We start from the raw sequence: 14,423 nt of genomic DNA on the forward strand, positions 1-14,423 counted from the left end.
GTTTGTATGGACCATCAATCATTTCCAGCCGCTGCGTATCACTCGTCACTTGCATGTGAAACAGTCATCAAAGGAAGAAAAGAGATCATAATTTAACTAAGTAGTTAAGTGTCCTGTTTTGACGCGAAGGGTTGAAAATGTTAGAACAGAGGAAAATTGTTGAAAATAACCGTGTTAGCTTATTCACTGAGGAACAGCCTTGGTTGTGAAAACACCTGATGCTTTCTGTTCACCTTTGACCTTCCTGAGAGCCACGTCACGCAGTCGCAGTTGATCGAGCAAAAATCTCTTCAGCACCAAGGACAGCGACCAAGTTATTTTTGTCAAGTGCGTTTTTGATCGGTAGATTGAGCTGCGCAAATTATGGATCCGTTAGTGGATCCGCTATTTGAGAATGCATCGTACCAATACAAATTAGCATGTGAAGGTCACAATCTATCAATCGCGCGTCTTAGTGTTTCATCGACGGGATATCTAGATCTGCTTTCAGCACCTGCTGTGTTGTGAACAGCTGTGAATAATCTGGAGTTGTGGGATTTACAAGTCACTGATGTGACACTGCAGCTTTAAGTGGAGATATTAGCTGTGATGGGTTGATTATAGTTTCATGATGTCTGCTTTCGTGCACTAGATGTGTTTTGTGAGTGCTTCAAACTATTAGAATCGCTTTTTGCATGAATTAGCATTAACACATTTTATTTACATTAAAAATACATATTTTCTATGTCCTTAAATGACTAGATGCATATATCACTGTCTGTGTGCATCTGAACTCCATTCCCCAATTTCCTTTTATGCTTTTCTTTCTAAACCATAATTCCTGAGGAATCACAGGAGGAAATTTCACGGAAGATTCCAAAAGAGCTCAAACCTGAATTTCAGGAGAAAGTTGGTAGACAACCATCAACATTCTCTATGTTCTCTCACATCGAAGCGTGTTCTCCCTCCTTCCACCTCACACACACCCCTCCCCACTACCAGTCACGACAAACTGTTGGTGCATTGCAGCTGAGGGGAAACACCATTCCTTCACACCTAAAACTTAAAGAGAACTGACCTTCAGAGACCCTCAAAGTTCAGGGACACCTCGTTTAAAGTTACTGTAACACCATTACCGGTGACATGTTAGTAACTGATTATGAAGTGAAAATTAGTAATATATTGGCATTTATGACATGTATTGTTTACTTTTTTGTTGTATGTTAGAGAGATTTTTTTCAGGGGATTAAAAAAAAAGCACAATGGTTGGCTGACAGATTCATCAGATGTCTTTATTCTTGACGATCAAGCTTTCAAAAGTTGGGCCAAGTTTAATCGAAACTTTATACCAAAAAAAAAAAAAAAAGAACCAACAACTATCATAATGGAGACACACACCCAATCAATATCTACTTCACAGGTAAATGAAGGTAAATGGCACTGAAATATACTAAAAGCACAACCACATAATGCTGTAAAGTTTTGCCATGATCAGTGGTCTCTCCCTGTCTTTCTGTCTTCTTTTACACAGCACTCTCTGGTGGGCATGTTCTGTATTTACAGTGTAAACATACTGAACACACCCAGTGGAGCGCTCACACACTCCGACAGGTCAAAAAGGAAAATCTGCTTTTTTATTGGGAATATGTTTGCTATATTACTCTGTTTCATACAACAAAGCTCAGGGGTTAGTAAGACAGGACATGGAAGGTGCTGCAGTGAGCTGTAGTTAATTCCTTAATGCCCTTTCTTTGACAATTTCTAACTTTGTTTTAATGTGCTCTTTGACATTTTGAAAAATTTTGTTAGTTTTTTTGCTGAGTTAAAGCACAAGACCGCTCCCACTTTTCCTGTCTGTGTGGTGAATATGAAGCAATAACCAGCAGTTTGTTAGATAAGCTGTGCAATCTGGGTCTGTAAGAAGAAAAGCATCTTTTAAAATGGTTTTAAACATTTTGGCAAATCAAAGCCAAAATCTGACACGCTGTGGTTTTAGAAAGGTTATGTTCTGTGGCGATGATACTGAGCAATATCAAGGTACTGCCTCTGCTGGTTGACCACCAATTTGTCGGCACTAACAAAGCAAACGGCTGCCCAGAGAATTAAATTTTCCCGATTAGATTTCAGGTACTCACTAAGCCACTCTCTGGATTTTCTTTGAGGCCTGAGAACTTGAGCGTTTTTAAGCATCATCGTCTCCGGTTCTGGGACAACGTTTGACATTTTGATGGTTCCTTCTTATTCATAGAGGTCAGGGGTCAACTCATGAGTCCTCCACTTCACCTTTAGCTCCATCGAACTTTTCATAAGCTAAAATATCCACTATCACAGAGATCTACCATCACACTCTTGCAGTAAAGATTTAAAATGCACAGCAGGATTTCTGTTTCTTCCTTTCTCCTTTTTTTTTTTTTTTTGTTGCACACGTACAGACTACTTCAGTGCACATTTGGAAAGTTACACAGAAAAAAAAAATCAATAAATATCTTTCTAACCTGCAGAAGAAATTGTTAAAGACAGTTCAAGCACATAATTCATGTGTCTTTTGTGGTCGCTCAGTTTGAAACGCCGGCAAGCTTATTATTGGAGGAAAAGACTGAATTTAAAATTTAAAGCCTCAAACGAAAACAGAACACTTAAGAAGTGAAGCAGAATGAACAAACCCTCTCCGCTCTGGAGACTCTGACCCTTGAACCCTGACCTCTGCCTATTTCACAGGTCGTCAACAACCAAGAATCTCAAGCATACAAAACTAAGAGAGAGAAGAAAGAGATCTTATTTAATGCGTGGCAAGACTGGTTCAAATGTCAGAAACATGGAAGTATTGCATTACGCTTGTTAATATGAGAGGAAAAACACATGCGTGTGTTAAAAACAGGCTGAGATTTCCAACATGCAGTGTTAAGCCAGTTAAAAAAGCGACGGTTTGGACACTTCCCAAACACTGAGGCTTCGTTAGCACCCGCAAATAAAGCTACTTCAAAAACAACTTGAAGCTCGTGGAATTGACCTGCTGCAAAAACTTTTTTCTGTTTTATTCACATACAAGGGAGCTGGTATTTGTCTATTTTCAGTCTCAGGATTTTCAATTTTTATTTGATGTTATTTATCCGTTTACATTCCTTCTTTATTATTTTTTTCCCCCAAAACCCCCGAAAGTCCCAGACAGTCCGTTGTGATTGTGCACCGGAGAGAGAGGGAGGCGTGTGTGTCGACAAAAAAATAAAACTCAGCGATCGTCTTGCGTCATTGCGTGTTCTCGTGTCTTCAGCGCTTGTGTCCTTGAGCTGCCTTATCGTGCGATGTCCCCTCCCCTCCCACAACCTGCAGCATTCTCAACGTCCCTACGTCTACCTCCCCTTATTCTCCTGAGGAAGAAAAAAAAAACAAAAAAACAAAAAAAAAAACCAAGAATCTTCTCTTTTCTGTCTCCTCAACAATCCAAGCATTCTGACAAAACCAGGGTTGGCTTGAGCCACACCCTTCCACCTCGCCTCCTCTTTCTAATCACGTCCTCCGCTCCAGTTATTCTGCGTTCCTCAGTTCTTTCGGTAGCGATTCTTTGGCTTCTCGCCGCAGCCAGTCGCCTCGCAGGCCGACAGGCCGGGCTGCTTTCCAGAGTTAATGCTGCTTAGCAGGGCGGGCAGCTCGTTTGTGATCGCCCTCTCAATCTTATCCAGGAGGCAGCCTCCGATGTAGGAGCACTGAGCCGACAGCGGCTTGAAGTTGGTGACCGGATTGATGCCGAAGAAGTCGCGGTAGGCGTCGCGGTTGGGCAGGTCGAACTTGCTGACGTTGGTCTTGGCCAGGATGGACTTGAAAATGTAGAACTTGTCCGGTTCGTCCACGATCTCCTTGAAGACCAGCTCGGGGTCGCTGAAGAAGCTCATCTTCTCCTTGAAGGTCTGGACGTAGCGGTCCACCAGCAGGCCGTGGATGCGGACGCGGATGCCGTGCTGGCGGATGAAGGCGATCTTGTTCTCCATCCGGTTCTCGATCACCTGGTTGAGGTCCTCCAGGAGGGAGATCTCCTCCTTCTTGAAGAGCTCACGGCTGGTGTCGGGCGCGTAGTCGTACGGCCAGAAGGAGCTGACGTAGACGCGGGGGGGCTCGGTCACGTTGATGAGGGGAGCCAGGCTCCAGAAGAGAGCGCCGTAGACTCTCATCAGGTCCTGGGTGGCCAGGTTGTCGGCCTTGTTCAGGATGATGCGGATCTGCGACTCGCGGCCCTTCAGCTGCCGGAAGAGCATCTCCAGCTCCAGGCCCACGTCCAGCTTGGTGGGATCAAACACCACGAAGATGAGGTCCGCTCGGTCAATAAACCACTGGCACACGTCATTGAAAGGGTAACCTAGATGGAGAGAGAATAATCATGAATCTCTATAAAGCCCTTTTGTGTTTTAATTTGTAGTAAAACAAAGATGGAAGCTTCACCTCTCTCCTGCTGCTTGCGGTTCTCAATGATTCCCGGAGTGTCCACGAAAGTCACGCGCTCCAGCAGCTTGTGCGGCATTTCAATGCCGATCAGCTTTTCCAGGAAGTTTTGGCCAAACTTCTCCAGAGGAGAGAAGGAGCGAGAACTGTCCGCCGCCATGACGATGCCCTCGACCGAGCGGATCTTCTCCCCGTGCATAATGACAGTAAACTCAGAGGTAGTGGGCTCAGCTCCTGCAGAACAAAGAGAGGAAGATGGAGAGAAAATGATCAGGTCATGGTGGTGTAAATACATTTATAACAGTCTAGATTTGCAGTTTTGCACACATTCGTTACATTATTTGGTCAGTCTCTGATATTTCATACCCTGTGTAGAGCTGATAGGGGCTGTCGCTCAAGCCCAGGAGGTAATTGATCATGGAAGACTTTCCTACACTCCACGGTCCCAGAAACAGCACCATGGGCTTGGAGGTAATTTCACCATCTGTGGGGAAAGGAGAGAACACACTGCTGAGAAGCTTAGGGACAATGAAGAACATTTTTTTCTTTCAGCCCACTGAAAATTGAAAAATGTTCCCACATAAAAAGTGTGGAGCAGCTGATCTGTTTTCAAAAATTAATATTACTTAATATTGCTAATTAAATTAACTCATTTTACCATTAATCAGGCCCAGGAAGGTATATAAATAGTACTGTCATTCTCAATCCAGAGAACAGGCTTGTTTGTTTTGTTGCTTTTTTTCTCTGAAAGGTTTAAAAAAAAGGCAAAGAAAAATTGGTTGAAGCTGTTAGGAAGTAGTTTTTTTTAACATATTAAAAAAAAAAAGTTCATTTACAGCAGCCAAATCACACAACACACAAAGAAGTAGTTATGTATTTTGGAAAAAGAAATAAAAAAAGCTCTGCAGTCTTTATGCCTTCAGGCAAAGCTGCGTCTTCGCAAGCTGCCATGTGTTGTGAGTGGACATGGTGCAGGGGGGGTGGAGGGACGCAGTTAATGTCAGTCCCAAGCCAGAATTCCTTTGTGATGCAAATCTCAACAAGAACGACCAAAAAAAAAAAAAAAAAGAAGAAAGGATAAGAAGAGGATTTTTCAAATTTTAGTGGCATTTAAGATCAGTTCTTTCCTAGCTGAACACTGACCACCCTTTCCCACCAGTGTCCCCTCCGATAACCTGTCAGTCCTTTGCTGGAGCCAAAGCTGCACATGCAAACCCCCTCCATAGGTCATCCTAACCTCCCTCTCTGTTGCTATCTACAAACTGAACATCCGATTCAGCAGCTTCTTCCTCAACATGATGTGGAGCAGAAACCTCCTGCTCTGCTTTGCTTTTCGACGCTTTCATTCGTGGATCACTTCAGCTGCAGGCCCCGAAGTGAAACACACATGAAGGCAGATGGAGGGTGAGAGGAAGGGGGGCAGAGCACTTCAGGCAGTGCCATGCACAGGGAAGCCCCGCCCACACACCCACCTGTGGATGAGTCCCCTAGGGTTCGTCCGGGGTAGGCTGTTAGATGATGGGGTGTGGAGGAGACGGGGGATGGATGGATGGGAGAGAGGGGTGAGGGGGGACAGGGGGTGGAGGAGAGCTCAGTGAAGGAGTGAGGTTTTCTACAAGCAACAGGGAGGGGTAGAGTCACAATGTACATGAACGGGTGGGAAGAATCTAGCTCCATATTTGACCTACGGCGTGCCAAACATGTCTGCCTACAGATGGATGGTGTGCCTGCATGGGGTTACTCTTCTGAAAACATTCAAAAAGTACATTTATGTGAAGCCACAAGAGGGCGGGCTTCATTTCACTGTGGGAAAGTAGAGGTTCAGTGTGCAGCTGGGAGAGGAAGTCACTGATAATCAGTAGTGTGCAATTTAAAATCCTCAAAAAACTGCAATATTGCAAAAAAGAATTTCTTATAAGTACAAAGAACATCTATTCAATAGTAAAAAAAAGAGACAACATAATGCCACATTTCAAAATAGACACAAAGTTGAAGAAACTTTTCACTGCTGATGGAATAATGTTGTGTGTGTAAAAACATGGCAACAAATCAGTCATTAATGCAACTCAGACAGAAAGAAAAAATCCACACAACATGACAAAGTGAAGCAGAAGGCAGCCACAGCCGGGTCTGGAGCCGTACCTGAGATCTCGTGCTGCCTCAGCTCATTGTACTTGTACGCTTGCTCCATCGGCTTGATGGAGTTGTGGTAGATATTTCGCAGCTTTTGAAGGGCCGCTGGAGGAAAAAACAAAAAAACAGAAATGGGTCAGAAAGCTGGGTAGGAACCATAAAAGGCACCAAGACTTTAGGGTCAGCCTAAAAGTGTCTTAAAGACTACCGGGTGGAAATAAAGCTTTGAAATGCTCGGTCTGTTCAGTTATTTCTTCTTCTTGCTTCTGTTGGCTGAGTGACCTCCTCTTTGTGAAGATATCGCGCATGACTTCTTAATTTTGCAATTGGGTGTTTGGTGCAAAACAAGACTTTTCCAGTGTGCCTGTACTCATGTTCTGCTTGTATCTGAAGTGAAAACAGTTTAATGTAAGGTAAAACTCTAAAGTTCAGAGAGGTCTTTAGATCTCACCTGCATAGTCTCCTGCTTTCTCCTCGGCTGCAAGCCGCAGCGTCTCATCGATGTGAGATCTGTCTCTCAGGATGGAGGATGATATCCTCCTCCTCCTCTGTGAAAACATGACAACAACAACAACAACATTTATAGTCAGAATTTAATTATGTATAATACTGAAATCTGATGAGGACAGTCACTCATACATGTTCAATCAGGAGTGATGATATCTGTGGATTTACATCAATCAATACACTCTGTATCTCAGTGTGCGCCGGCCCTGCAGGGAATTTATCTGTAATGCGATGACATTTTGATAACAAACACAGGGTGAGAGGTTTTGTATTGAATGCAAAGCAGATATTCTCCCATCCTGTGAACTTTTTTTGTGTTATTTAAGCCTTGTGCTGTGCAGCCTTTCACTGTGATCCTTCACTACAAAGAAGGAGAATAAAGGCCACGAGAAAAAAAAAAAGGAAAAATAACATTTCCTTCAAAGATTTTTACCTTTTCTTTGTAGTCTGAATGATCAGATTGGGAGATAACGGCCTCACCAGCCTAACCTTGCATGAGCAATGCATCTGCTTCAATCCTATATTGTGCAGAAATTAATTGTAAAATAATCTAAAAAAACAAATCAAACCAAATGATTGAACGACTTCATGACAAATGCACGTATGATGAAGTTTTTAAAAAGCTGTCCTCATGACAGGACGGAGTGATTTCTTTTTAGATACGTGGAGTCTCTTACATTTTTGCCCCCTGCATACAGGTCAAATATTTTGGGACACAGTGTCTTCCTCAGTGACACTTGAACATGTGACGTGAAGGAGCTGGAGACAGCAGCTCACACAATACGGGCAGTAAAACTACTCTGCAGCGCACAGACTATAACATCTGATCAGTTTGTGTGTAAAAGTCTGTGACGAGGTTAACATAATTTCGTTCAGCGCTTTAAAATTCAGCTTTTTTTTAATTAATAAAGTTGTAGTATTTCAGGTATGTATGTCGATGAGAGAGAAGAAAAAAAAACATACACAAGTACAACAGTGATGTCCACTTTTAAACATATCGGATGACTTAAATCACAGCTGTTAGTACAATCAGCTCTTAATTTAGAACGCAAGCGCTGAAAATAAAGCAGACAAAGACGTGTTTGGCATCACCATGGGCTTAATAACAACAGCAGAGATAAGACCGGCACAGATAGGGACTTCCCCGGTTTCATAATAGACGAGGAGGAGAACTCGGAGCCGGACTGAGTGTTCCCATCGGTAATATGCATGAGACAATGATGTGCAATCCTCTGTCTTTTCTCGTCTATTTTTAACCGCCAATCAGGGAGCTGTCGGGCTGCGAGGCCTGTCCTTGTGTGCCCAGGCCTCAGAGGAGGGCCCCCATAACGCCTCCCACCCTGCTCTGCTTCACACAAGCCTGCTACGGCCGAGATATCGGTCGGATACTGAAGATGTTATTTGAATTCAAATGTGGCAAACGAACTCAGAACATCATGAGTTTTTTTTTTCTCTTTTTAACACAATGCATGAACAACTTATGTGATCTTCTGATTTATTTACTTTACAGCCACTAGAAAAGTGTAATGACTCCCACGATTACTTTTTAATCTCACCTTGGACAGAGTAAATAAATAACCAAGACAATTGTAACGGCTTTGTCTTCAAACTGTGATATGTTGAGCTCACTGACAGTGTATTCTGTAACCTATCAGCAGTTCAACAAAAGTATGTCTGCAAAAGGGATCAGAAAGCATTGATACAGAATCAAAAGTTGGCACTGTGATGCTCAGAGTGCATATATGAAGTACTCTTTATATATCTCTACACAGAAACTAACCTGGGTAAAGGGAAAAGTGTGAAAATGAGCAGCAGGTAGAATTTCGAGTTAGAATTAAAATGCATTTACATAAATGTTGTTCTTTCATCCACCCATTTTAACAAAAACACATCGACATGTGGCTTTTAAACACTATAAATGTGTTTATATCTCATCAATACAGAGATGGACGATGACGTTTCTCTGTGCTCTAATAATAAACTGTATCGCATTGTGAGAGATCCCACCGCTCAGGGCAGCACTGCTGTGGCATCCTCCACCATGACCTGGAGTGATGCCACTGGCCATGAGGTCCATGATGTGTTTTTTTTTTTTACATTTCTGGCCAGCGTTCAGTGTCGCATCTAATGACCAATCAAATCTTTAAAACGATTTGTTTGTTTACAAGCATCCACCAAGCTGCACAACCAGTCAAGCCTGGTGAATGCAAACTGATCAAATCAGTCGGTGCACAGCAAAGTGAGCATTAAAAAGTCTCTCGGCGTGAAGTTCCAGGTGAGACCCCGAAAGCCGCTCCTTCGCCGCGTGGTTGCAGCGACGCGCTGCCGGTTAACAGACAAGGCAAAGCTGCTGATTCTCCCAGAGTCAACCAACTAAAAATAGGCCCGTGCAATGTGGCTGCCAGCACAGCGAAAGAACAAGAGAAACCGAAAGGTCAGTAACCAGAAAGAAAGCGGAGTGTGAGCAATGTCGTCACCCCGAGAACGTGCACGAGCGAATTCACACGTTCGCAAGTCAGTAAGAATTCTCACAACAGGTGATGTATCAAGAGGAAGAGTTCCTAAATATTTGAACGTCGGACTCCATGTTTTGGATGAAACTGGTTTTATAGATCTTTTAACACCTGGCTGCATCTGGAAGAGTCGTTTCAATTATTTCCCCATCAGACGAGGAAAACGACGCCATCGCTGCTCGGTGCTGCGGCGCAGGAAACTCAATTCACCTTGTGTAACTTGACTCATTACTGCGAGGAGTCATGTCTTTTAGCGCCGGCCTCTTGAGTGGGCTTTAACTGCTGTGAACGTGTTAACACCTTCCAATCCGGCCGATCCCGGACGGAGGCCCTGGGACTGTGCTCCGCAGAGATCAGAGAGGTAGTGTTGCACGCGGCCTGCGACCCCTTGCATCAAGGCACAAAATTAACCCTGCAGGCGCCACGGGAGTTGAACCCCGGACATCTGCGTCCGGGACCATGTGTCCTCGCTGAGCCCGTTGCCACACAACCCTCAGTCAGTTTGGGGAAACATTCTGGCGGCACCGGCGCATCCCGTAGGAATGTCGGTGGTTTAAGCTCGCCGCTAAGTCACGCCACGACTATAGACGTAACGCCGTGGCTGTTCTTTCATCGCCAATAATGTCGAACGTCTGTGCAGATGTAAATAACCCATCAGCATAGAAATGCAATAATAAGATGAACTAATAATGGCAAACTGAATAGAGAATTATTCAGAAAAAATATTTGCACAAACACATCAATATGTATTGTGTTTATATATGTTAGTGTTCCAGTATGAATCTGAAAAGGGTCTGTGTGTGTGTGTGTGTGTGTGTGTGTGTGTGTGTGTGTGTGTGAAACCCCCAGGATCATGTTCTGCCTGCAGCTCTGTGGGGGTAAATTAAATTAAAGTGAACATGATGAGGGCAGCAGGCCTGGAACCCCCACGGAAAGGGTTTATCCTGGGGATGTGGGGGGATTCAGGCCCCCTGAAATTGAAGGCCAAGGGGTTCCAGAGCAGAGATCAGCGGAGCGGCATTGATTTCATCCATATCTGAAGAGACCAGAGGAACATTTAATATAACTTTTGACATCAGATGTAATCGAACTGCATTAAATCTGCAAAACCTTTTGAAACAAAGACTATAAAATGTAAATGAACCCGTAACTTTAAAAATGCAAGTGACTGTTCTGCTGCTACAGGGTCGATGGTATGAGGCAGTTCAGAGAGCTTGAGCAGGGTGTGGTGAGAGGGGGCCACATATGGCAACAGGTGGCACTGCTGGTGGAGCGAGTACTCCCCCGGAGTCAGAAATAGCCCCACAATGGGTCAAAGGATGGACAGAGGAGGGGCCAGAATGACTGACGCCTATTTTAAGGTTTTGACTCCTCGTCAGTCTGGAGACTCTGAGATGTTCACTTCTCTCAGACTCGGACTCAAATCTCACAGGCCGGTTCGAGTTGAAAGCCATCCATGTTTTCTACGTTTCAAAGGAAACTCTTTCAGCAAGAAATACAACTCTTTTATTCCTTTTACACTGCAGCAAATACACTTTCTATAAAAGTAAATCCCCTCCAAGATCAGGCTCTAAACGTATTTGAGCCACTACAGGGTCACTGACAGCACCACTTGAAGAGCAGTAACAGGCTCGGAGGAAGACACGAGGGCAAAGGCACTTTCTGCTGAGGTGTTGATCTGATGCCTTTATCCCTGCTCTCCGGCTGGAGAGCCAGCGAAGGACGCGCGGCGCCCTTGGGACCCGCCGGAGTTGGTCTTAAGGAGGAGTGTGTAGTGTTACAGTTTTCAGTACGGCTGTGTGTACGTCTCCTCTACTACGACCCGCGGTGGGATGTCCCAGACACGCTGCGTGCCACCAGAGGAAATCACGTGGACGCCGTGCTCCTTTAACTTTCAATGTGCCCCCCCACCCCCCCCCCCCCCCCCCCACCCACCACCGTCTGCAGCGACAGGAAGGCCAGAGATGTTATAACAGCACTGATGATGGATAGAGTTACCACCAACTATAAACATACTCGTGTGAAGAACATTTCTAAGCTCCAAAAAGGCACAGATGTCAGTATTTATTTTTAATGGTATTATTTAACGTGTATTTGTATATGGGTTACGATGTAGCAAGAGCCAAAACCGCACTGCACAGCATTTATAGCCCGAGTCACTTACAATAATCCACCCGAGATGGGTATTTGAGAGAGGATTTAAAGTAGAGCTGAAATATTTTAAATATTCGCACAAAAGTATGTGCTTTTTTTTTGCATCTTTGATGATTTCCTGTTGTATGAGCAGTTCTCAAAATGCCGTTTGGTCAACAAGTTGCACGAAACTTGTTATCAAGTGTTGACCCACATAAAACTCTGGAAATGAGAAGTACGGAATTTTCTGGTCTTTTATCATCAAATCCAAACAACGCTGGCTTGATGAAGAAATAAAAGAGACTTATCTCTTTGTTATGATTAAATCCGATGAGGTTTTAGCAGTCCGAGTGTGTCAGATTTACCATCACACTGAACGGTGCGCTCACAGGACCGAGCCAATAATCAAAGGAGAAAAGCTCCTTCTTTCATGTGTCCAAATTGATTCACATCAAAATATACAACTGATTGAAGCTGAAACACAAAAGCAAGACTGAAACTATTTCTAACTTTCAGCAGGTTTGAAAAAAAAAAAAAAAGCAAAATGTGCTGATTGCTCTGTTTTCCTGACAAGTGTGATGAGATGATGGCAGATCAGCTTCACGTTCCTCTCATTTAGTGGAATTTCTCGTACCTCTCTCGCAAAAACACTGTGAGCGACAGAGTTCATCAGTTTCACAGCTGAGCACATCCTGCAGTCGTTACAGTCAAAATGCATGTTTGCACTGCAGCGAGACATCGGTTCACATTATGGCCGTGCAGTGTGTTTCTAATGAAGACGGTTTGAGCGCCAAAAGTAACCTGCACGGGCCTGAATGAAGGGTCGCAGCTACGGCCTCTCCTGCCTGGAGAATGCATGTCCCTAAAAGGCCAACTGCTGGGAATAAATTGTGATTGTGACAGTGCAGAGTGACAGCAGCTGTGCAGCGAATCTAAAGGGAAGCACAGGACCGGGAGGGGTGAGGAGCCGGGAGGAAAAAGGAGGGAGGGAGGGTGGAGGCATCAAATGGAGGAAGGGAGGAACTGTAGTGGACAGTGTTAGGTTTCAGGAGGCCTTCCAATCTTAGACACCTGACAGCAGCCTGGAATATGAAGGCCTGGGTCCGGGCTGCGGAGCCCAACGCCACCCCAAGGACGGACAGGGGTGACAGACAAGGGTAACGCGGCGGTGCCAGTCCACACTTTCACGTTGCAGGAGTAACTGGTGATCACTTCAACTCTAGAGATGCCATGCCACCGCATTCATTCTGACACGGGAAGTTATCTTTCTTCTTTACCGCATTATGAGTTATTAAGACAGGAAATGACGCCCACGTCAAGGAACATTCTCTCCTTGAACGAAATGATGCAAAGAGATCGAATCAATGGACAGAAGGAAAGCTCTCGGGTTCCCACATGGCTGCTCTCCTCTCTTTAGTTCGACTAAGACTTTCCATCAGCTGCCATGCTTCAGGACAGCTGACACGCTGTCAGTCCACTGCATGAGCCGAGCGGCTTTGAATGATCCTCAACTTTTTCCCCTCTGAAAAACTGGTCAAAACGTGACACAAGACATCGGTTCGAACCTCAGATGTCACTTGCATGTTAGAAATCGATTTGTTTCTTATTTAAAATACATTAGAAAGACCAAGTCATGAGAAGGAGTCGGCCAAGTTCGTGATTAATAAATGGCGCCAGCTGTGTAATTACAAACTGGGACAGATTTTAAATAGTCTTAGTGTTAAAGAAAGATCAGGATGACATTTCCATCTGTCTATCCTTGGCTGGGGGTCTCCTGTGTCTTGAAAAGCCAGGGCCATTCATGGCCAAACTGCCCCTCACAACCCACACCAACGCCTGCAAGTAAACTCTGCCTTCGGCCACGTTAGCCTGTCCCTGATCAGACTATTCAAGAATCAATGAATGGTTGAGATAGCAGTCAATATGTACAACAAACTTCATCACACATTCATTAAAACCACCACCAGATCACTTTCATTCATTTGCAGCATTTCTAAACAACCATATATTGTTCCCATAGTGTTCAAACTCCTAATAAAGCAGGATGTTTTACCAAAACGCCGTCAGGTCTTACCTGCTGTGGCCTGCAAAAGAAGCAGGGAGAGGAGACAGCAGACTGAGACCGTACCCTTCATGATGGCTGCCAGGAGAACTCTGATAGTCACACAGACTATATATACCAAGGCAGGAAGGTTAAAGTGCACGCTGAGAGGAGAGGCGGGGCACCGGGAGGGCCAGCTGCTGGATGGACTGAGATGTGTGTGTGTGTGTGTGTGTGTGTGCGCTTGAGGTGTTACAGGAGTCACACCAGCCTCTACATGTACAGAGCAGCTGACTCTCCTTTTAAAAGAGGCTGCAGGTTTGGACTGGACATCAGTGCAAAACCAGAGTCTGTCGTCTCACCGACGGCGCGGGATCGGCCTGCTCATGGCATTCCTGGTAGGAAAGAGTAAATATTCCCAAAGCAGAATGGAACAGATAAGACGGGATATTATGGTCCCGCAGGTCAGAGGCCAGTTACAGACAAAATTAATGTGGGTGACAATACAACAGAGTGACAATCTTCTTTTTATAATTTTTTTTTCGACTAAATAAAATTCCAAATTTTTCGAAAGGTGTGAAATCTGGTCTAGTTAATGTTGAAAAAAAGGCTTTTTCTGCTTAATGCACATGATTTCCTCAACATTTTCCTTTTTCCAAGTTTTTTTTAAGTATTCTTGTAAT

General features: G+C 44.3%; 1 protein-coding gene across 3 annotated transcripts; it reads right to left on the minus strand.

The window, feature by feature from the left end:
* Window positions 1-2,379: 2,379 nt before the first annotated feature.
* Window positions 2,380-13,839, minus strand: srl (sarcalumenin). 3 transcript variants are annotated; one of them, XM_030089144.1, is made up of 7 exons: window positions 13,774-13,839; window positions 6,998-7,094; window positions 6,556-6,651; window positions 5,886-5,921; window positions 4,780-4,897; window positions 4,414-4,646; window positions 2,380-4,330 (listed from the first exon to the last, which is right to left on the minus strand). In XM_030089144.1, the coding sequence occupies exons 3-7, from the start codon at window positions 6,602-6,604 to the stop codon at window positions 3,519-3,521; spliced, it is 1,248 nt and encodes a 415-aa protein (XP_029945004.1). In that variant the 5' UTR covers window positions 6,605-6,651; window positions 6,998-7,094; window positions 13,774-13,839; the 3' UTR covers window positions 2,380-3,518. The 3 variants fall into 3 exon arrangements, with proteins under 3 accessions (XP_029945004.1, XP_029945005.1, XP_029945006.1); XM_030089145.1 differs by lacking the exon at window positions 5,886-5,921; XM_030089146.1 differs by lacking the exons at window positions 6,556-6,651; window positions 6,998-7,094; window positions 13,774-13,839 and having other exon boundaries at window positions 4,414-4,647; window positions 5,886-5,904.
* Between the last annotated feature and the right edge of the window lie 584 nt (window positions 13,840-14,423).

The sequence above is a fragment of the Salarias fasciatus genome, chromosome 4, assembly GCF_902148845.1.
Source record: "Salarias fasciatus chromosome 4, fSalaFa1.1, whole genome shotgun sequence".
In the NCBI taxonomy this organism is placed as follows: domain Eukaryota; kingdom Metazoa; phylum Chordata; class Actinopteri; order Blenniiformes; family Blenniidae; genus Salarias; species Salarias fasciatus.